Source organism: Pundamilia nyererei, unplaced genomic scaffold (assembly GCF_000239375.1).
Source record: "Pundamilia nyererei isolate P.nyererei 1_Seehausen unplaced genomic scaffold, PunNye1.0 scaffold00505, whole genome shotgun sequence".
In the NCBI taxonomy this organism is placed as follows: domain Eukaryota; kingdom Metazoa; phylum Chordata; class Actinopteri; order Cichliformes; family Cichlidae; genus Pundamilia; species Pundamilia nyererei.
In genome coordinates this window covers 89066-112693 of record NW_005187906.1, presented here as the reverse complement: position 1 = coordinate 112693, position 23628 = coordinate 89066, and the positions used below count along the sequence as shown (strand labels likewise).

Sequence of the window (23628 nt, the reverse complement as noted above, 5' to 3'; positions counted from 1 at the left end):
CTTTGTGCATATTCTCTTACATATGATAAGTCAACATTGAAACACCTGCGGCTTTTAGTCAGGTGCGACTAATGTATGTACAAAACAGGATTTTCCCCTGATTTTAGCTTGTGCGGCTAATATTCAGGTGCGCTTTGTAGTCCGGGAAATACGGTAATTTCTTCTGCAGTGCTTAAATTTCATGCAGTCTCTTTTTCTGACACACATGATTCCCAAAGATCAAGTTATAATGAATTTGCCAAACTAGATTTTGGATATTTGTGTCTTTAATATTTTTGAATGTGTAGATGCGCACACTTGTGTATTCTACCAGGGGTGTGGTACCACACTACGCCCACTCCTTCAACTAGTTTGTAACCTAGCAACACAACGGCAGAGAGAAGTTGGCTTGGGAAGTCAGCAAGAGAGAGTGAAAGAAGAGTGAGATGGTGATGAACAGAGAGAGGTGAATAGAGCAAGAAGTTAGAGAGAGTGTGTGTGTGTACTCAAGTGTAAGTAAAATCTGTGAGATGTGTGTGTAAGAATGAGAGACAGAGAAGAGAGATTGAAAAAACACGAGAGGGGTGGTGGGTGTTGAGCTACAGTAAGTCTGTGTTGAGTGTTGCTAATTTGATACTGTGAGCTGGGCAGGAGTCAGTGCAGCAAGTCCCAACAAACCTAATGCAAAAACACACACATAAATACACACATGGTCACTCTCTCCCTCTCTGACACGGTGTCATGTATCTGCAGATGTCCCTACAAAGCACAGTTGGCAAACAACACACAAACGCACACACACAAATGGTGATCTCCACACACTTTGACCATCTTCTCTTGCACTGTGCTCGCTTTCACAAATCACATATGGTGTCATCTCAAAGCAGCTAGAGTGCAAACACACATGAAGAAAGATGCTCCTATCCCCACCTTGTAATGATCTGCTTAAAAACTTGTGGCTGATAATTTCCATGAAATATTTTCTGCTCCAGATCTGACACACCAACAAAAGCTGCTTCTTATGCTCTCTATGATTACAATCACGGCGAACATAGAGCTGGAATGTGTATTGACAGATCAGATTGGAGACTATGGGTATATACAGTGTTGAACAGACACACCAGGGAAAACACACCACACAAGTATACATTATGATGCAGTTAATGCTGAACATCATCTGTAACATGATCCACCGATCAGCATGGAAGCACTCTCTCTCTCTCACTTACGCACAGTGTATGGATACTAGAACACTGCAGTGTGTGACCATTATACCAAGACTGAAGACATGGAATGGGAGAAGAAATGATGAGAAAGAGGGCATAAGATAAACTGTGTGTGTGTGTGTGTGTGTGTGTGTGTGTGTGTGTGTGTGTGTGTGTGTGTGTGTGTGTGTGTGATGTGGTTGAGGAGGAAAAGCTAGAACAGCTTGCCGCATTGTCAAGGACACATCAAGGGGAGATTGAGTGAGGGAGAAAGAGAGAGGAGGAGGAGTAGAGAGTCTATGGAATAGAATGAAGAGGTGGGACTAATAAAAGGAGGATACAATTACTCAGCATAAGGTCACCTGTTTTCTGTCTCTCTCTCTCTCTCTCTCTCTCTCTCCTGCAAGCACGCTGGAGCAGGATGTCTAAAAACACACACATGCATGCACGCACACAAGTCATTGAGCTCAGCCAACCACAGTAGCATACAAATTGCCATTTCCTATCCCCCGCGGCCAATCACAAAAGAAAAAAATGATTCTGTTTCAAACCTACCATGCAGGAGAAATGACATCACCTGTTGCTGGGCAGAAACCTCTTAGAGACAGGAAGCCCTGGTCCTGATGTCCTAGTCACTATGGAAACGGAATCATTTAGGGAGGGGAGAGGAGGGTGAGTATGGAGATGTATTACCTTCATAGATGGATGGTTGTAGTCAGTAGTTTGCGTACACTCATCATGGGCATAAATGTCATGGTAAATTTGAGCCTTTGATTACAGGGTGGAATGGCTGTACAGCATACAGCTTTAATTACTTTTTAAAGAACTGGCTGCACAATTTTAAATGTAAATTTAATTAGGATTTTCTCTAATTCAAACAGGATCAAAAATACATAGAGCTCCCATTAATATTTGTTTAAATATCTCTAAGCAAGTTGAACCTTAACACTTTTGGTAGCCATCAACAAGCTGCTGGCACAATTCTTGGATAGTCAAAGGAGCTTGCAAAGAAAAGCGTCTGGACTTCTTTAACTTGCTTGAAGACGTTTCACCTCTCATCCGAGAAGCTTCTTCAGTTCTAAGGTCAAATGGTGGAGAGTCCCAGATATAAACCTAGTGGGAGTTTCCCCTCCCGGGGGGCCAAAGGGCCCCCTGATGATCCTCTAATCGCCTGAGCAAAGGTGTGAAACTGGGCGTGGGTCCCAATCAGCCAGAGTTTCGGGTGTGTTCATTGTGAAACCTGGCCCCACCTTATCATGCGAATTCCTGAGGTCAGATGGCCCAGGATGTGAGTGGGCGTTAAGGCGTCTGGGAAGGGATCTCAAAACTGGATTATAGATGGCAGAGAGTTGGTGTCGTAAACCCCCGCCTCTGTTCAAAGATGGTCGCTCACAGTGGACATAGATGGCTTCTTTCACTCCTCTTTCAAACCATCTGTCCTCTCTGTCCAAAATGTGAACATTGGCATCCTCGAAAGAGTGTCCTTTATCCTTAAGATGCAGATGGACTGCTGAGTCTTGTCCTGTGGAGGTGGCTCTTCTGTGTTGTGCCATGCGCTTGTGAAGTGGCTGTTTGGTCTCTCCAATGTAGAGGTCTGAGCATTCCTCGCTGCACTGTACAGCATACACCACATTGTTAAGTTTGTGTTTTGGCGTTCAGGAATTCGCATGATAAGGTGGGGCCAGGTTTCACAATGAACACACCCGAAACTCTGGCTGATTGGGACCCACGCCCAGTTTCACACCTTGGCTCAGGCGATTAGAGGATCATCAGGGGGTCCTTTTGTCCCTCTGTGGGGGGTTACTCCCATCCATCCATCCATCCATCCATTCGCTTCCGCTTATCCTTTTCAGGGTCGCGGGAGCCTATCCCAGCTGTCATAGGGCGAGAGGCAGGGTACACCCTGGACAGGTCGCCAGTCTGTCGCAGGGCCAACACACAAAGACAGACAACCATTCACACTCACATTCACTCGCACATTCACACCTAGTGGCAATTTGTATTATCCAATTAACCTATCCCCACAAGCTGCATGTCTTTGGACGGTGGGAGGAAGCCGGAGTACCCGGAGAGAACCCACGCAAACACGGGGAGAACATGCAAACTCCACACAGAAAGACCCCGGCCTGATGGTGGAATTGAACTCAGGACCTTCTTGCTGTGAGGCAACAGTGCTAACCACCGTGCCACCGTGCTGCCCTCACTCCCACTAGGTTTATATCTGGGACTCTCCACCATTTGACCTTAGAACTGAAGAAGCTTCTCGGATGAGAGGTGAAACGTCTTCAAGCAATTTAAAGAAGTCCAGACGCTTTTCTTTGCAAGCTCCTTTGACTACGATGACCTGGATGACTGAGAACCTTCACAGACAATTCTTGGATAGTTGATCAATCTCTTCAGGTTTATTTAAATTTGCTGTATTTCCTGAATCTGGCTTTTCAGCATAATCCACAAACATTCTATAGGTTTGAGGTTGTAGTTTCAGGAAGGCCAATTCTTAGCTTATTGTTCTTAATTATTCTTAGCTTAATGTTATCCATTCAAAAACCAATGTGTTTGTGATCATTGTTGTGTCGGTCCACCCGATTGTGTCCATATTTCAACCATTTAACTGTTAATCTGAAGCAATGTTGAAAAATTTGAAGGTAGTTCTCCATTATTCCATCTAATTTATTAACAACCTCAGAACATGAGGCTACCACTACCGTGTATTGTGCTTAGGTCTGAAAGCCTCACCTTTACTCCTCTAAACATGCATTTCATCCTTGTGGCCAAGTAGCTCAATTGTTTTTCTCCAGAAGGCAACTGCAAATTTCAGTTGAGCTTGAAGGTGCCGGTTTTTCTTGGTTGGAACCCTCTCAGTCCATAGCGGTGCAAAATTCACTTTACTGCTGACAGTCAGAGATGTTTCAGTAGTTACTAGTTTACTAGTTCATAGCAAGCTTGAGCCTTGATGGTTCTTGGGTTCTTTACATTGTAAGTAAATGTATCTCAATTCAGTTCTGTTCAATTCAATTTAAGTCAATTAATATAGTGCCAGATCTCATCTGTTTCTTCTTTCAGACGTTGTCAAAGACCTTCCTAATCTGTGTAAATCTTTACTGAGTTCACTGACTTCTCCCTTCTCCCTGAATATTGATTAGTTATTTCAAACATATCCTTTTTGTGCTGGATGATAGTTACAGTTACAGTTAAACATGATCATGTTAATAGGTCATTGCCTTGTCTAGTTAAAAGAAATTGTAGAACACTGAGCAGCACGTCTTAAAAGATTTAAGTGTATGCATATATTTAAGTCTGTATGTATGCTTTTGACTCTGTCTATATTGGAGAAAATCCCAAATAAATTCAAACTTATTTAAAGTCATAATGACAAGTGGTGTACAATCATTCCACCCTGGAAAAGGAACAGTTCAAAGAAGTCATTAAACACCCAAATTAACCATGATATCCATGCACATGATGAGTGTAGATAGACTTTTGACAACAACAGTCCTCCTCATTTCAGGTGGACTCAGGTGACAACCCCTATCACCCATTAAAATTCCCAGAGAGAGTACAACAAGACTCAACGCCTCGTCTCTTGTCCACAAAATCCTTAAACGAAATATAGAGCCATGTTTAGCTACATTTTTTAAAGACTTTGAGATTATTTTACTGGGCAAAGGGCTTTTGTTAAATTTAGTGTGGGTGATGCTTTGTGCATGTATGTCGCATTCCAAGTGTCTTACTGTCCCTATGTACACTGTTGGTTTATCTCCACATATATCTTCACTTAGGAATGAAACTTGCACATCTGTGCATGCAAATGTGTTTTGTTTTTTCACTTGGCTATGTAAATCTTAAAGCATTTATTTTACGAAATTGCATTTTCTGTCTCAGTCTTGCCTCATGTGCCTCATCCTCCTTTATCAGGTCTCAGTGGGGAGCCGGCAGACCTGGAACGTCGGTGCCAAACCTTCGGCCAAAACTTCATTCCCCCCAAAAAGGCCAAGACGTTCCTGGAACTTGTGTGGGAGGCCTTACAGGATGTCACACTTATCATTTTGGAGGCCGCTGCCATCATCTCCCTTGGCCTCTCCTTCTACCAGCCTCCTGGAAAAGAAACTGAATGTGAGGATGTGGACAAAGGGTGTGGTTGCTGGTTTGGGAGGGTGTGACAAAAGGTCTGTCAGCAAGAGTGAAAAAGGTGTACGTGAAAAATGAAAACGAGATAGAGAGAAGTAAAAGTAAGACATTGTCAGTATACATACAGTAGGATAAGAGAGGAGGAACAAGACGGAGGAGAAGTTAAGGTTATATGAAGAAAACACACAAACATTGGAAAAGAATACAAAGGGGGAGGGTTGTAGCAAGCCATTTTGCTCAGCACTGTGGTCCAGCTTGCATTTACATGTTGATGGCAATTGAAAAAGAGAAGTCAAAAGTTAATAAAGAAGAGCTAAATTCATCCAAATCCAATCTGCTAGTGAAAAACTAAATGCTGTTGGAAAAAAGGAAGTGGAACTTGAGTTGAGAAGACTTGGTCAAATCAAATTATGAAACCAATATATAAAGTATATTAAAGCAAAGCTAAGAAGAATTGCTAGGACTAGGACTGCTAGGACTGAGACAAATGCAAAGTTATTTATTTTTAGTTTTATCTGTTTTCAAATTTTATTAGCGTTAGCAAATATTATAATGCAGCAGTAACTTGAACGTGTTTTATTTCTGTTAAACTTAATCTAGACTTTCAAAAATTACAAAAAAGCAAAATGCTAAATACAGTAACAATCACCACTAACTAATTTATTTTTTGGCCTCACATAAGTAAGAAAGCATTAGATTAAGTGTTTATAAAAGCACTAAAGTCAGCCAGCTGTTCAGTGATGTCAGCTACAACTTATTGAAAATTGCTGTATAAGCTAGAGAAATTCTTTGAATGGTGGATCTAATAGTGAGTCAGTCCCTATAGAGTCCTATGCTACCTATAATACCAGACTTTAGAGAAGAAATAAACATAATTTAGAGCCTGGTGCAAGAGCGAGTACATTTTTTTTTAGTCCTGATTTTCTTTTTACCCAAAGGTAACTGCTCATTTATTATCATATTTACTTTTTTAGCCAACTAATGCCAACTAAGACCAAGATGCTGACGCCCAAAATGGCATCAGCATTGAGACTTTTAAACATCAAATTGTCTATGTATACAGAGACCCATTCCAGTAGACCCATTTTACTCAGGATCAGACCAGGATGATTTAAGTTATTCTTGTGACAAATTCGCATGCTGTTTTATTATCTCATTTAGATGTACAAGTACTTCCATCAAAACATTCTCAAATGTTGCCTCTAGATGTTCTGTTTAGCAAAATATTATACTTTGTTGCTGTTGATTTTCCTGTTGTTTGGTGAAATCAGAGAGGAGTGAAAAAAATAAGAATCTTTTTATATAAGGAAGAAAAATACAAGCACACAATAGACAAAAGCTGAAGAGACAGAAAGTGAAATGGCTCACCAAATTGGGTCTGTTTGATTGGTGAGCCATTCAGTGACAATGAAGAGTCATGATAGAGAGGAAGTGGTCTCATCAGAGGATGCAGATATGGGACACTGTGGCTCTGTGTTAAACCAGACACACATGCAAATTAAAAAGAGCAATGACCATGTGTAGTCATTAGATGATGCTGAAAATAACAGTCAAAAGTAGCCTCTGCACTTCTAAGCTTAAGCCATATTGTTTTGCTCTCTGTGACTCACCAGAAACAATGATGAGGTTTTGATATTTACCTAATATGAGTTTTTCTTGTGGACCATTTTATTATATTTTTCCCTGTTATTTTCCTCCCCGTTTGAAATTAGATATTTTTTGGGAAAACAGCTATTGATTTTCTGAGGCATGTTCAAAAAATATCTGACTCTAAACAATTGCTCCATCTTCAGCATGCGGGAATGTGTCGGCGGGTGCAGAGGATGAAGGCGAGGCAGATGCTGGCTGGATTGAGGGCGCTGCCATCCTGCTTTCTGTTGTGTGTGTTGTCTTGGTGACAGCGTTTAACGACTGGTCCAAAGAGAAGCAGTTCCGGGGTCTACAGAGTCGAATTGAGCAAGAGCAGAAGTTCACTGTTGTGCGAAAAGGAAACGTCATCCAGATCCCTGTGGCTGACATGGTGGTGGGGGACATGGCTCAGGTCAAATATGGTAAGGAATCCATTATAAGATCTTCCCATACAAAAACCCCAACAACATACCAACAAATTAAATGATTTGTTCAGTTTCATTTTTGTAAGTATTTTGATTAATTTAGAAGATCTAAGGACACTGCAGATCAAATAAAACTTAATCATAAGAGTCAATCACAAACATATCTGATAAAGAATGAAAGCTGATGTACAAATTTCACAAAACCTACCTCAGTTTAGTAAAACACAGATGTAATGTATGCTGTTAGGGGAGCTCTGTGTAACCTCAGAAAACCATTGCAATTATTGACACCCATAGCAATAAATGAACCACATCAACACTATTGCCTGTGTTGAATTCATGTGTCTGCTATTGTCATCCAAAACAGTGATGAGACATGCACGAGGCTCTGTTTTATGTACTGTGTGTTATGTATCTTGTACAACAACTAAGATAATGATAGATATTGTATAAGATGGTGTTAACTTAATATTAACCAATGCTAGGCAACATTTTCACTTTAGGTCATTATATGATTTCCTTATGGCTAAAATCAATACTATTTGACGTCATACATATGCTTGTGCTAGCTTGTTCAATAATAACAATAATTCAACAGGTTAGCTAACCAGCATTTGCACTTAGATATGTTTAGGGTTTTTTTTAGGTAAGGCCTCAGTCACACATGCCTAGAGACAGTCCTGGCAAATTCTGATCACTAGGGAAAAATGTGCCTTTCCGACCAGCTGGTTGCTGGAAGTTGCTTGTATTGCTAGGTCAAATTGGTCACAAGGAAGCTTCTACACCATTAACCTCCATGTAATTTGGTCACCAGGAGACCATGGTGAATCACCATATACCCTTTTGTGACCAATTTACCTAGTGTCAGCAAACAACCACCAACCACCCAGAAACACACTTTTCATGGCTTGGAGCCACTGATCATTCTGTAGGCCTGCATGACTGTGGTTCAGCTAAAATCATAGAGACAGCAAGGAACCTTCAGAAACCACTTGCGGGGAATACTTTACCCTAATGATCATTGTTTGCCAGGTAATCACCAAACAAGTCTCTAAGTCTCTATGACTGGGACCAAAGATACCATTAGCTATTGATACTCTCTGTTGATGCTGGTACTGGAAGTGAGGAATCAAGGCAAAGCTTCAAGCATCCAGAATGACAGCCTGTAAAATGAGTGGGAACTAAGAGGGATGTTGTTTTTTTCCAAATCAGCAGTGTCTAAAAGAAAATGTGAAGGTCATAGAAGGAAAGAGAATCAACCCTGGATTGTGGATGATTGAATAACACTGATTTCAGTTATGAATCACAAATGTCCTTTAGATGATGCTAATCATTTATGTCATGCTAAAACATAAAAATATCACTGACATTTCCCCACTCATTTATAATATGGGTTTGCATGTCAGGTAAAGAACCAGGGGGAGATGGCAATCAATACCTTAACAGTGAATGCACACGTGTACACTCAAATTTTGGACACTCTTCTCATTGATAGAAAGTAATAATTTTTTAAATGATTATACTTCTTGCCACAGAGTAAAGAGTTTAAAAGCTTTTTTTTTTTAGGTAAGGCATTTTTCATTAGTCAAGCTACCAGCCACAGTGACCACTGAAACGAGCAGACACACAAAAATAATCAAGAACACCATCCATTCCATACATTTATTGTTCCTTCATGTGTTTGTTGTAGAATTTATGTCACGCCATTTGCATGCATGCATTGATGGGGATACTATCTGCAGTGAGAAAAAAAGAGACAGCGAGAGAGGGAAATGGCATAAAAAGCAGTTAAAGTCAAGTGAATTTAATTGGTGCTGTGCAGTAATAGTGAGGATATATAATGCAAGCAAGCTGAGTAAAACACTGATATGTGTATGTCTATATTCAGGTGACCTACTGCCAGCTGATGGTATCTTGGTCCAAGGAAATGATCTGAAGATAGATGAGAGCTCTCTTACCGGAGAGTCTGACCATGTACGCAAATCTGTGGATAAGGACCCCATGCTGCTCTCAGGTTTGTTGTTTTTTTGCTCAAAAAGTGGCAAGTGTTTTTTCCCCCCAGGTATTTTTAGGTACATAACGTACTTAAATGTACTGGGCATTTAATGCCCCTTAACTCACTGTTTATTATATTTAATTCTCCCACCAAAAAGAGAGATCAGAGAGATCATTCTGTTCGTTTTTTTTGTCTGTCTGTCTGTCTGTTTGTTAGCAGTCTAGAGTCCACAGTTATTAAGATATCAACATTCTAATTAACAGTTTGTGTGTCGGTAGATACCAATATCAGCTCGAGCTGATTTAATTTTGGTGAAAATTGGGTCAAGTCAACACCAACCCCAAATGTCAAAACCAGTATATTATGGAGAGAACAATGCAACACACTTTTTCTTTCTTCAGTACAACACCCTGTGACATCACAATGACACCATAAACTTTTGGAAATTACACACTGCATGAATATATCTTAAATCTTAAGTTTTACAGCTTATAGAAGCCAAAGATTTCAGCCACTTCTGCTCCAACCATATGGGTAAAGGTAATACAATACACAATTATAGTATGTAATGCTTCAAGTTAATAGGTCAAAGGTCAGACATCAGCATGTTATAAAAGCAGGCCCTCATCAACATGTTGTAATAAAAACATCATCAAAGTTTTAGTATAGCACTTGCCCTTTGGGGGGAGTTGCGTTCTCTGACTGCTCTTGTTGTTTGTCTGTGTCACTACTTTTTTTCCAGCAACCAATGAAAAAGCTCTGGTAAAGTACCTGTCGGCCTGACGCCAAACATCAGGCGGAAACAAGCTGTAGCTTTTAAACAGAATGAAACATCCAGTGGCTAATTTTTAGTTGGCTTGTGCAGTCTGAGTTTTTTTCATGTTGCTCTTGCGCCAACAGTTGCAACTACAAGTGTGCATGCACCTATGAAGATAAAGCACATCCTCGTGATGTTATTTATTATTCATAACTGTCTGGTAAAGTAACAGATTGTAAAACTATACAAACATATTCAATTTATAAATACTATCGGTCACCAAGTCAAGTCTTGTAAGCTTTTTGCCATCAATTCAAGTCAATGAAAGACAAGTCAGTATTTTTGTGACCCTGCTCCTGAGGGTTAGGGTTTAGCCTTAACTAATTTTTTTTCCTCCAGGTTGTCTTTTTTTACTGTAACTATTGAGACCAACACTTTACATGTAGCACTCATCTAAACTATTAAAGGTACCCATGTGATGGAGGGCTCGGGGAGGATGCTGGTGACAGCTGTTGGTGTCAACTCACAGACAGGCATCATCTTCACTCTCCTGGGAGCTGGAGATGTGGAGGAAGATGGGAAAGAGAAGAAAGGTAAGTGACCCAGTGGAGACAATAAATGAGAATAATTAAGATAATTTTGTTGAAGATGCGTTTCACTTTTATGATAGGTTTAAATATTTTCATCTTTATTATTAATACGTGCAGTATTGTTGTTGATATATTCAAACCAGTAGAGGATGTAAAAAGATGAAGCAGATAAAGCTCTCTCTTTTATCACCTCTGTGACCTTTGGTTTAGTTGCCCTTTCTTTACTATCTTTTGGTTAGCATCTGACACACATATTACAGCATTATTTAACTGAAATTTTAAAAAAAGAAAAAGAAAACAAAACAAAACAAAAAATGAAAATTCACAGTGTGGTAAACTTAAAAAACTCACTAATACAAAGAGCCTCGAGGCAACTGTTGTTGTGATTTGATGCTATATAAATGAAATTACATTGAAATTGTAACTAAATGAGACTGTGCTGATGTGAAAAATCTATAAGGACATTCAAAATGTATATTATACATACACCCCATCTTGGACATTCAAAATGTATATTATACATTTTGAATATCCAAGATGACTACAAAGAGACACACACCAACAGAAACAAAACAATCAAACATACAAAACAAACACAAAAGACGTAAAACCCAGCATAAAAATAAGACACAATATGGTAAAGAAAAGACCAGAAACTACAAATAACACAGCCATCTTCTTTTGTGTCTGCTTCAATAGGGAGGTCTTGCTCTTATGGGGGGGGGGAGGCTGTTACATGTCTGTGCCCAGGGGGCTATTGTTTCATAATCCATCCATGCTCACACATTGTGACATGTGTGTGCTGGGATGTGTGTGTAAGGGGTTAGCTGAATGCCTGAATGATTTCAGATAAGAGCTTCAACAGGAAACACACCAGTTTAACCTCATAGATAATTTAGCCCACATCCTCGTCATCTCTCTCTCCACTACCTGTTTCCCTTTCTCTTTCCCCACTTGTTTTCTCATTTTCCCTTTCTTCTATCAGCCTGTCCGTCATTCTCCGATTCTTTCACTGTTTCTCTTGTTTCTCTTGTGCCCTCTTTCACTTTCCTCTCTCTGGCGTTGCCCTCCACTGTCTCTCCTCCCCACCCTTAATCTGAGAGAGAGAGGTTGAGGCTGCAGATTGAATCAATTATTGAAAGAGCAGGGGAGAGTGAGGCAGCTGGAGAGTTTCAGGGAAGAGTGTTGATTGGTCAGTGCACAAAGCATTAGTCTGTGCTCATATTTGTTCCATAGGAGCCATGCAGTCAGAGCAGAGCTGCAGACAGCAGAAGCTACAAATATTTTCAGAAGCACTTAAGGTTAATATCATTATTAGTGCACTCTTCTGTGCCTCTACAGTACTGCTGCAGTTCTCACTTCTGCATTGAAATGTGTCTGCTACTGTTGACGTCTTGAAGCAACAGCAACAAAGGGTCTGATGACACTTATTTTATTAAAGAATACTCTTACAGCTTGTTGTTTTCGTTCTGTTCCCAAAGTGTTCGTTGCATCCTGGGATGTGTTGCAGCTCAGTGCAGCTGCCTGTGTGGGCTGGATCATTCAGACACTCGTTTACTGGAACTAATACATTATTCAGAAGACTTCTACAAATGCCAGAACTTGTTAGTTTTTCCTCATGCAGTGGGATTTTGCTGTGGGGCTGTTTACGTTTCTTCTTTAATCTGTCTCCTATATTGAGGTTTCATTCTATGCAATACACATTACGCACGCAGAGCTGTGCATACAACCACATTCACTTCTTGAGTTTTTTTTATACAGATTTGCTGTTTTTTGTTTTTCCCTTTTTGCCAAATCCTTCATGTGCCCCTTCCCACAAAAACCTTCCTTTGTCACACATTTAACAGAGGAGAGTACTGAGTTGCTCATCACTACAGATGCCAGTTACAGCACAGTCACCAATGGTATGTGAGCATAAAGTTATCCGCCCCACTCCTTTCCTCAACCAATGAATTGAACTCATAGTGTACACAGTGAAAGTGACAGTGCCGTATGATGCCACTTTGTATCTGATATCACCGTGTTGATGTTCATCCTGCAGTATCATAATGATGTTACTCTGGAACTGTTATTGCAACTCATGTTGTTGTGGTGGGTGTGCAGGAGTGGGGAAACGAAATATTAAGACTTAGTGGACTTTTATTTTATTCATCAGTACATAGTAAACATTCAAGAGACAACAACAAGACAACAAGTCAAAGATTATGGCAAGTGCTGTAGAATTTTTAACCAATTTTAAGTTGTTTGGTTTTATCCCACACTGGTTTGAGAGCAGCTGTCACCCTCCAACCCCCCCCCCCCCCACACACACACACACAGCTTTTTTATCCTAAAATCACTACAGAAAAACTTTATATTGTGATGACTCCACAATATTACAGCGGAAACACTAACAATCAGAAGATCCCCTATGAGTAAGGGCTAGATGATGATAGGGAGAAAATACTCCCTTTCAGCAGAACCATGGAGATGCAGCCATGAGTGGTTGGGGAAGAAAAATGAGAGCATGGAGAAACAAGGACAAAATACAATCTATTGGAAAGAGAGAAGACAAAAAATAATGATATGCAGCAGTAGGGACATTAACATCTGGGCTTGAAAAGAAGTTAGTGGAGAAGAAATGCTCAGTGTATCACAAGAAATCTCCCAGCAGCCTTTGACAGTGTAACTAAGGAATGCTACAAGGTTGCCTGATGCGGTCGTAACTATAAGATTTATCAAAAAGGAATGTTTTAAATCTAATCATCAACTGTTTGTTTCCCAATTTCAAACCAAGAGCTGGTTCCACAGAAGAGTGCCTTCAGTAATTAGACCTGCAGTCTGAAAGCAAAGTGCTCTATTAGTATAATGTGGTACTATGAGGTCTTTAAGATATGGCTGCACCTTATTATTGAAGACTTTGTATGTGAAGAAAATGATTTTAAAATCAATTCAATTTTATATTTTACTGGAAGCTTGTCAAGAGAAGCCTATATAAGGGAAGCATGATCTCTGTTTCTAGTGCTATTTTGTGTTTTTTGTAATGGAGAAAACACTGATTGGAACAATGTCATGAAGCCAAAACCATTTGTGTGAGGTGACTACCAGAGCAACATTGGTCATCATGTTGTAGGAACACCATTGTGGTGATATCAGATTATGTGGATTACCTTTGGATAATACCTTTGAAAATGCCTCTCACTCTCTTGTATAACCCAGTGTATGAAGTATGAACTGTTCCCTTTAGTATTGTTCTGTGTGTTTTCTGTTTCTGCAAGTTGTCACAATAAAAATGCACTATTTGTTTTATTATTTTTTGTGTTCTTGTTCTTTGACCTTTATGGCCCTGTCTAACTTGGCCTCCTTTTGTCTCAGGAAAGCAACCTGATGGTGCAGTGGAGAACAATCAGAACAAAGGTAGAGGCTTGTGTTTGGTTGGAATTTGGTTTGCATGTCGAGTGAGTTTGTTTTATTGTCAGGTGCTGAAGACATTTACAGTTTTCAAATCTTTTTGCTGTGTGTGTTTTTCAGCCAAAAAACAGGATGGGGGAGTTGCCATGGAGATGCAACCTCTGAAGAGTGCAGAAGGAGGAGAGGTAGAGGACAGAGAGAAGAAGAAGACCAATGTTCCAAAGAAAGAGAAGAGTGTGTTGCAGGGAAAGCTCACAAAACTGGCTGTTCAGATTGGCAAAGCAGGTACACAACTCATCCCTATACCGGGCAGAATTTCACGCCCTTATAGTTTCAGTGTCCTCTAAAATATCAGCACACAAAGTGGAATCTGCAGCTGTATGTCCTACTGAGCTTTTGTTGCAACAATGTATGGGTTTCTCAGTATGAAAAACAAATTGTGGGAATAGTGTGAAGGTCTGAGTGTGAAAGTGTGAAGACTTGGGTAGAAAGATGCTGTATTACTGTTTAGAGACAGGCATGTGTGCAAGATGATGTTCTTGACTGCTACAAGAATGTGAACGACATGCCAAGAATATTGGCATGTGTCACTACAGGCCCAACATAAAATGCAATGCAGTCTTGACTGAGCAACTCTGATGAGCTGTCTCTTCCTTAATCTCCCTACAGGTTTGGTGATGTCAGCCATCACTGTCATCATTTTGGTGCTGTTCTTTGTCATCAACACATTTGTCGTTGAAGGTTTGTGTTTATGCAGCTTCCCAACATACACAATCGCTCATTACTGTTTTAAACACAACAGTGTTTTCTTGTCATGTCGAACATTTCTTAGGCTTTCAACAGAGGTTGTGTAAGTTTAATATGCAGTTTGCTGTGTGTTGCAGGTCACTCATGGTTGCCAGAGTGCACTCCAGTCTACATCCAGTACTTTGTCAAGTTCTTCATTATTGGAGTCACTGTGTTGGTTGTTGCTGTCCCAGAAGGCTTACCTCTCGCTGTCACAATCTCTCTGGCTTACTCTGTCAAGGTACATTCGCCTGTCAGCTTTAATGAATGATTAACCACATGGACATGTAGGAACTGCTACTTCTTTAGCTGGTCACGTTGGCTTCACGCTGAGACTGTCATGGGAAAAAAAGTCAGCTAAAAGAGACTTAGCCACCTTCATCCTGGGGACTGGAACAGGAGTAGGGACATGCTGAGCCCTGTCTGGGCACTAGCTTCCCTGGGAAGGAGGGACCAGTAGAAGGAACCACAGCTGTCCTCACCCTGGGAGTGGGTACGGATGCAGGGACAGGGGGGATCCTGGCTACGCTCACTCTGGGGGATGGGAAAGGTGAAGGGTTAGGTTCTGGAGTGGCCCTGGGTGGAGCAGCAGTCTCTACAAAACCAAGCTAGGAAGCGGAACAGTCTTTTAGGCTGCTTAGCATAGTTGCGCTCTTAGCAGTCTTTGAGGAAACCCCCAGCAGGGCAACAGTTTCTGGGGAGGCCAGCTCAGCCAAACCACTAATGGTCTCCAGGGAGTCGTGCTGTGAATCAGTTCTTGGGGAGACATGCTGTGAAACCTTAACAGTCTCTGGGGAGAGTGGCTCAGTCACAGAAACAGGCTTTAAAAAGGCTGGACAAAACACAATAGCACTTTCTGAAAAGATCAACTCTGTAAGACCATATGGACTTATCTTGTCTACTAGCTTAGCAAAAGGAAACACTGTTTTAAATTTGGCCAGTACAGAAGCACCAAACATGTTCTTCTTATTAACCGTTTCTGAAATACAAAACACACTTTGTTTATTAGCTGGCTCAGGAAGACAAGACTCAACGTTCTTAATGTTCATTAAAGAAACAAACTTCATGGTCCCAGACATATCGACCGACTGATGAAGAGGAAACACAAATTTTAGATTGGCCAACTCAGAAAAGGCACACGTCAGTCTTACTCATGACAGGCATGGTCTTGGAAAACCCAGCTTGGCTGACACAGGCTGGCAAACAGTCCCGTGCTGTATGTTCCCATGTAAACGACAAGGCTGACGGGCCAGGCAGCGGGAGCTCTGGTACGCTGAACGGCCATCCTGAGGCAGGAGAGCAGGCTAGCGCAGAGTCTTGAATCCTCAGAAATTGAAAGAGAGACTTCTCTGGTGTGAGGCCACCATACTCAGTCTTGTAACCAGCCTTTCTTCGCTGCCCCAAGCCCCTTTTCCTCAAGGTTGAATATAGATGGAGATGTTGGAGGTTATCTGGAGAGCGAAGAGGATAGAGAATGACAGGCTGAACCTGCCTACTCTTATCACTGGAGGGTCAGGCAGAGGAAGGGCCAGGGAAATTGAGGATTGGCATCTGTGAGGGCTAGGCAAGTCCCCAAAAAGGGTGATATTACACTGATTTCAGTGGTTCTTTCACACAGTCTTTAATCCATTAAATCATGATTGCAATCTTTGTTCTTTCCTCTTGCAAAGTGGTACACATGTTGTTCCAGTGACATTTACAGTCATGTATACAAGGTCAAATGTAAGGTAAAGTGGGGTAATTACATGTTGTGATAAAAGGAAATGTGAAAAACTCTTTGCTGAATACTTTAAAACACAGGAAAAGTGAAAACTAAAAATGCAATCTAATAAAAGAGCAGAAATCCTTATGAAGAGCTCTGAAATGACCATGAGAATCCCACTGTGCCAGTTCAATGAAGAGAGCTCATTTGTAAGAAGTGAAGTGATTTATTGAAATACAGAATTCTATTAACATATTTGGCAATTAGACTCAGATGACCCATGATAGCAGAACAGAATCCCAGTGGTGTTAGGAATTAGAACAGGACCCTCCGGAGTCTAGACACTGGTGGCAGGTAAGATGGGGAGGAGGTGTGTCTAAATCAGTTTTCTAAAAGAATATAATTGAGAACCTTAAGAAAGTGTCCATCTAGTTTCAGAAAAAGGGTTTGGTGTCGTAGTGTATACTATGAATACATTAATTTTACATTTAACATTTTCTCCATATCCTCCCTTATCCTTATCTATCTATCTATCTATCTATCTATCTATCTATCTATCTATCTATCTATCTATCTATCTATCTATCTATCTATCCTCATTCACACCATCCCACCCTCCCTCCTCCCCTCCCCTCACACACTGCTATGTCATTTATAGAAAATGATGAAAGACAACAACCTTGTACGGCACCTTGATGCATGTGAGACCATGGGTAATGCTACGGCCATCTGCTCTGACAAGACAGGCACCCTCACCACGAACCGCATGACTGTAGTGCAGGCTTACATCGGTGAGTACAAGTGATAATTCATAAATGCCATGCTGAAGATTGGTGAACAAATTTGTGAATGCTGAAGAGTTGTGGGTAGTGACTGAAAGAACGAGATATACACGAGATACAATCGGCAGAAAATGAACTTCCTCCGAAGGGTGGCTGGCCTCTCCCTTAGTTCATATTAGAATGAATCAAACTTTCATCCATTCTAATATTCTGTAGTGTAGTTCAGTATTGCAATTAGTGACAGTCTAGTTCTAGTTAAATAAATAAATTGAAAGATTCTATAAACTGACCTCATTAATTGAAACGTTGACCTATGATTTGAAACAATAAATATATGACATCCCTTTTAACATTGCCTCAAGGTATAAAGGAGATGGAACTGTTGTTTATGCATGCGCCTGCTCAGTGTGTCCAGAAATATTAGATCTTTTGACTGTTTTGCAGATGATGCGCAGCTTTATATAACTCTTTTACAACAATAATAGTTGTCGTTGTTAGTTAATACTTTACATGCTAGTTGTTGACTGTCTTTCTACATCCACAATGAATTGGTTACAGCCACCTCTTCCTTTTTGTTGCTGTTTATATTTCATGTTCCTTTTTCAAAATCAGACTTCTCACTTTTACAAAGTTAAGAAACGTGTTTCAAAAAGATTGGTTAACAGTGACTGGCAGAGGCTAAGATGAACTTTTGACTTTTAATTCTTGCTATGAGTCAAGCTCCAAAACATACTGAATCCTTTTTACTCAGTAGTTTCTAGCGATGTCATTCAAACACAATGTCCTAGTTTGTAACAATTACTTTCTGTCATAAATTTGTAGTCACGTGATGACATCGGCAGGGTTATTTTCTAGGGCTTGACAAAGCGCCTGCAGAGCCACAGAATACGTTATACAACTGTTCTGACAGGCTCAGCAGCACTCTGCATGATGAAAACAGTGCCTCTGTGAGATGCCGTCAGTAATATATTGGCACATATAACATATAACTACATACAAAAACTCACCAGTGGAAACAATGGGGAAAAAAGCTTTAGCAGCATAGCAGTCTTCTGTCTTGACAAAACAACTTTCTGTCATGGGTGACTCATTAACAGCTTGATGGCACAATAGCAGCACAGAAAAAATCTATTACCAATGGGGATTAAAGTGATATTCTTGTTTTCAGGTGATGTGCACCACCGTGTGATCCCAGAACCTGGACAAATCAACCCCCGGACACTGAATCTGTTAGTCAATGCTATCGCAATCAACAGCGCCTACACCTCCAAGATCTTAGTGAGTCATGTATTGACAGAGGTGCCATTATGTTGCAGGTTGCTCTCTGGTTTAATAATGCTTTACCGGTCCTTGGTTGTCACTAATTAATTGGACTTGTGGGTTTTCTTTTTCCTGTTCCTTTTCTTTAATATCATTTTTATTTTTGTACTTTCTCTACCCTCCATCATTTCTCGCTCTCCAATCAAACACCTCAACTAACTTTCCATCAGCCACCTGATGTGGAAGGGGGTTTGGCAAAGCAGGTGGGCAACAAGACAGAGTGTGGCCTGCTGGGATTTGTATTAGACCTACAACAGGACTATGCCCCCATCAGAGAGCAGATCCCTGAGGAGCGACTGTACAAGGTAGGAACTCATGCAGCACATTTCACTTTTACCAGTAAATTTTTATTTTTAGAACATTTTAGTAAAAGTTTGCCAGAAGGTTAGGTCAGTATGTATTTGAACTCATCTAACTGAAAGAATCAACAGTCTGAGAATTAAATTATACATTTTCACAATATGCTTTAATAAACAAAATCAAGTGGGAGCTAATCACACTCAGTGTCCTCAAAACAAAGCAAGAACTGCATTCTGTTGCACTTTTGATGATGTAAGCAGGTCGCAAAGATTATACTTAATTGTGATTTGTTGCTGAATAACTGAAATGGAATTGAACTGAACTATGCTGTACATTTGGCCCTTGATTTGATTCTCATTGTGCAATCTTTAAACTTGCTAAATGAGAAGGGGTATCAGACTTGGTAAATCTGAGTTTGACACCTCTGCTGTAAAATCTTACAGGATTTTCAAACACTCTGTTGACGATTGGGTTCAACAGCATTCTCTCCGCTACAATGATGGGAGACAAACAAGCCTGTTGTTTTCCTTGGTGCTGGCAGATCACAGTGATGACTCAAATCATCACTTATTCATAGCTACATAAACTACAATCGCGTTTCAGTGATGAAATGATGAGGGTATAGCTGATTTCCCCTACTTTATGATGAGTTGACATGCTGACAGTGCAGCAAGTATGATTTCTCACATTGATAAAGATTCAAACCCTTAAGTACACCTTCAGCACACCCCGCGGGGCGTTAAGTCAGAGATATTAAAGTCTATTTTTGATTGTACTCTTATGTATCACACGTCTCCCCTCTCTCTCAGGTGTATACATTCAACTCAGTGCGTAAATCCATGAGCACGGTGATCAAGCTGCCTGATGGTTCCTTCCGGCTTTACAGCAAAGGAGCATCTGAAATCATGTTAAAGAAGTGAGTGATAGGGGAGGATGAGCAAAGGAGGAAGTGGTCTGGTGTTACACGAGATTATGTAAACTAATATAACAGCAACAGCTCACACTGTGTTTAATGTAATTGTTTAAATGGTTTTAATCTGTAAAACAAAAGCTGCTCTTTTTCCTCCCCAAAAATCTTCATCTGTCTTCCAGGTGTTCCTACATTCTCGATGCCAATGGAGAATCTCGCAGTTTCCGCCCACGTGACAGAGATGAGATGGTAAAACAGGTAAGACTTTCTGATTCCTTCATTGTATCGTTCTAAAAGTCCTTCTCCTAATAGATTTTAGCTACCTTCTCAGTAATTTTCAAGACTTTCCCTTTTCAGAAACTAGAAGATTTTACATGTCACAAAACATGATAGATTTTCTTTTGTTTTCCACAAACATCAAACAGAAATTCTATCCAGAGGGGTGACTTAAACAGAAACTAAAACCCAGATTGAGTGCTGAGTGCCAAAACTTAAAGTAATCGTCACAGTCTCTAACTGTGCCTTTCTGCTGTTTTATGCCAAGCAGGTAAATCTGCAAACAGAAATATGAGAAAGCTATGAAAGTGAAATAAAACAGAATACAGAGTTGAATACTGTACCTCTTTTGTTTAATAATCTTGTTAGATGGTCTAATCTTCCTGATTATTGCTGCAATAATGATTATTAATAGGTGATTGAGCCCATGGCATGTGAGGGGTTGAGGACCATATGCATTGCATACCGTGACCTTCCATCCAATCCGGAACCAGAATGGGACAACGAGACAGAGATAGTAACGGAGTTGACCTGCATCACTGTAGTTGGGATAGAGGATCCTGTACGGCCTGAGGTAGGATACAACGAAGTGTGTTTGTTTGCCTCAGTTTGGGTAATTTGGATAAATCCATTTTCATTTTTGTATAGTCCACAACATATATACTTGTGTATTAAGTAAATTGTGCTGTTAGCCATATAGGTAGCCAGCTAGCATTAGTATGATTATTGTACTGATGATTTCTGCTCCTTCCACTGGCTGGAAATTGTTTGGTGGTCCTTCGGTTGCTGCTTTGTATTACTCAGGACAGTGACAGTCGAGGGCAAGATGTGTCCACTCAGCAACTGAGTACACCATCTGGCCACTTGTCAAACACTTAGCATTTAGGTGTCCTTTACTGAGTGAATACACTTTTTCAAGTGTCAGTATGGAAGTATGGGATTTGAGAGCTAGCATGTGTTTTGGAATAGTTGGAATTTGAATTGGTTCTTTGGGTTTGTTCATGCCATAATGCGACTGTGCTGTTAAAAATAATATTGTTATATTTTTTTGTGAACAAATGTCCTTGTTCTCCAAGGTGCCCGATGCCATCCGTAAGTGTCAGCGTGCAGGCATTACAGTGCGGATGGTGACTGGTGATAACATTAACACAGCCAGGGCCATTGCTGCTAAATGTGGCATCATCCACCCCGGAGATGATTTTATCTGTCTAGAGGGCAAAGACTTTAACCGACGAATCAGAAACGAGAAAGGAGAGGTAAGTGGTGGTCTCAAATTAGTTGAATACCTTGTCAACTGGATTCCATGCACACTAATACATTTGTTTTAAAACTATAAAATGATTGCATCTCTTTCATGTCAAACAGCTGGGCTTCTCTTTCCTTTAAAGACACTTAAAACAGAGATTTTTGAATTATTGACCCTGTTTTTAACAAGAATGAAGCAGACACATATGTTGCCAACTTTGCTTTTTGAAATCATCATGAGAGCATAACACTGCACACTCACCAGCCACGATTTGTCAATAATAAGCTATTAGCTATTGTATATGAGCTAGTTAATTAAATTTATAAAATCATTTTCATGTTGAAGTGAAAATGTTTCCTGAGAGCTAAGTGCAAGTTTGCCACTGACTTCTATACAATTGGAGAGGTCTTTTACAATCATAGGAGTCGCCACCTGCTGGTCATTAAAAAGAATGCAGGTTTACAGAACATTTGCATTAGTTTCACTTCTCTAATGCAGTGTGAGTCGTTTATACATTCATTTATCCAAATGTTTATGTAGCGCTCATTTACTCAATACCATTAAATAAATGGGCTTTGGGTTCTTTTTCTAGTGTACTCTCGTACGATATTTTTCAATTAACTTCTCTTTTGTTTCTGGGATCAATGAAGCTTATCCCTTAACAGTAGCACTACACGCGAAAATGAACACTAGTGTCTACAGTGCAGTAAATCATGTCATACACCATGTAAAGTAGAGCATTGCAACCCTCCTTTAATTTACCAAACAATGAAAACAATAAAATAACTAGAAAAAATTTGCATTTCCTGCGAAAATGCTGTGTGGATGCCTTAACGCTGAAGATTTCTGCTGAAAAGAGCTGAAAAAAAAATGTTACCCTGAGCAGGATTCGAACCTGGTCCTTCTGGTCTCAAGGTAGTTAATCATCTCACCGAGCCAAACGGATTCTCACAAAGAAGAGGTGGAGTGACTGACAATTGTACTGATAAGAGGTGAAAAGGCTGAAAACTTTGCAGAAAAGAGTTCAATCAGCAGAATTTCTGCTGAAAAGAGGTGAATGAGCAGAATTCTGCTGAAAACAGCTGAAAAAGCTGGTATTTGTGCTGAAAAGTGGTGGAAAAACTGAAATTTGTGTTCAAAAGAGTTAAATTTTTTTTACTGTTAACTGAAAGAAATGTTGCCATAAGCGGGATTTGAACCCGGGCCTCCCAGTCTGAGAATGGATGCTCATCTCACTGAGCTAAAACACAAGTCAACCCGGCAAGAAAAATCAGTGAGGCCACTGATAATATGGCAGAAATGGGCAAAAAACATTGCATAAAAAATTCAATATTTCAAAAAGTATAGAAGTTATGAGCACCGAAAGTCATAGCACCCATTAGCAGAAAGAGCAGAATTTTTTAAAGTTTGAACGGAGAAAATCGGCTGAAAACTGAGGGAGTAGTTAACGTCCAAAAACGTACGGAAGCAACTTGCTGAATAATAAAGAACTAGAAAAATTTGCATTTCCTGCGAAAATGCTGTGTGGATGCCTTAACGCTGAAGATGTCTGCTGAAAAAAGCTGAAAAAGTTGAAACAAAAAAATGTTGCCCTGAGCAGGATTCGAACCTTGTCCTTCTGGTCTCAAGGGTTAATCAGCAGAATTTCTGCTGAAAAGAGTTCAATCAGCAGAATTTCTGGAAAAGCTTAAAATTCTAATGAAAGCAGCAGAAGAGGCTGAGATTTGTGCTGATAAGAGGTGAAAATGCTGAACCAATCAGAGGTACTGCTTCTGTCTGCTTCATCAGGCTGTGTACTTGTATGTATTTCTGCCATGGAGCGTTAACAAGAATCTGAGGTCCATATTAGAAAAGCTGCCAAAATCATAAAACATTGCCGAATTGTAATAAATTATCAATATGAATTACAGGTCTGTGTTAGTGTATCAATTTGTAGTGAAAAAAACATTTGGGCCATGGTGGAATTGAACCCTTGAACTTTGGTCTGAAGATCCGTTTCATTACCAATTGCGCCACTGGCAAAGAGAGCGGGCGCCTGGAAAACAGGGTGATGAGCAGCCAGAATTCGATAGCTGTGAGATGCGAAAAACACTGTTTTTTGGAGTTACAAAACGTCGGGAAAAAACTTTGCAGAAAAGAGGTGAATCAGCAGAATTTCTGCTGAAAAGAGTTCAATCAGCAGAATTTCTGCTGAAAAGAGTTGCTGA

General features: G+C 40.2%; 1 protein-coding gene across 2 annotated transcripts in view; it reads left to right on the top strand.

Moving 5' to 3' along the window:
• The window catches only part of atp2b3b (ATPase plasma membrane Ca2+ transporting 3b), a 116442-nt gene that overhangs the window by 26278 nt on the left and 66536 nt on the right, over positions 1–23628 (top strand). Inside the window, exons 3-18 of one of the 2 annotated variants that reach the window (XM_005754086.1) lie at positions 5100–5297; positions 7106–7363; positions 9255–9380; positions 10587–10712; positions 12557–12613; positions 14064–14105; positions 14220–14384; positions 14769–14840; positions 14984–15126; positions 17246–17378; positions 18538–18647; positions 18860–18994; positions 19799–19905; positions 20082–20157; positions 20591–20749; positions 21252–21431. In XM_005754086.1, the coding sequence (XP_005754143.1) occupies positions 5100–5297; positions 7106–7363; positions 9255–9380; positions 10587–10712; positions 12557–12613; positions 14064–14105; positions 14220–14384; positions 14769–14840; positions 14984–15126; positions 17246–17378; positions 18538–18647; positions 18860–18994; positions 19799–19905; positions 20082–20157; positions 20591–20749; positions 21252–21431 (2087 nt within the window). The remainder of the gene's footprint in view (positions 1–5099; positions 5298–7105; positions 7364–9254; positions 9381–10586; positions 10713–12556; positions 12614–14063; positions 14106–14219; positions 14385–14768; positions 14841–14983; positions 15127–17245; positions 17379–18537; positions 18648–18859; positions 18995–19798; positions 19906–20081; positions 20158–20590; positions 20750–21251; positions 21432–23628) is intronic. The other variant, XM_005754087.1, reaches the window with a different exon arrangement.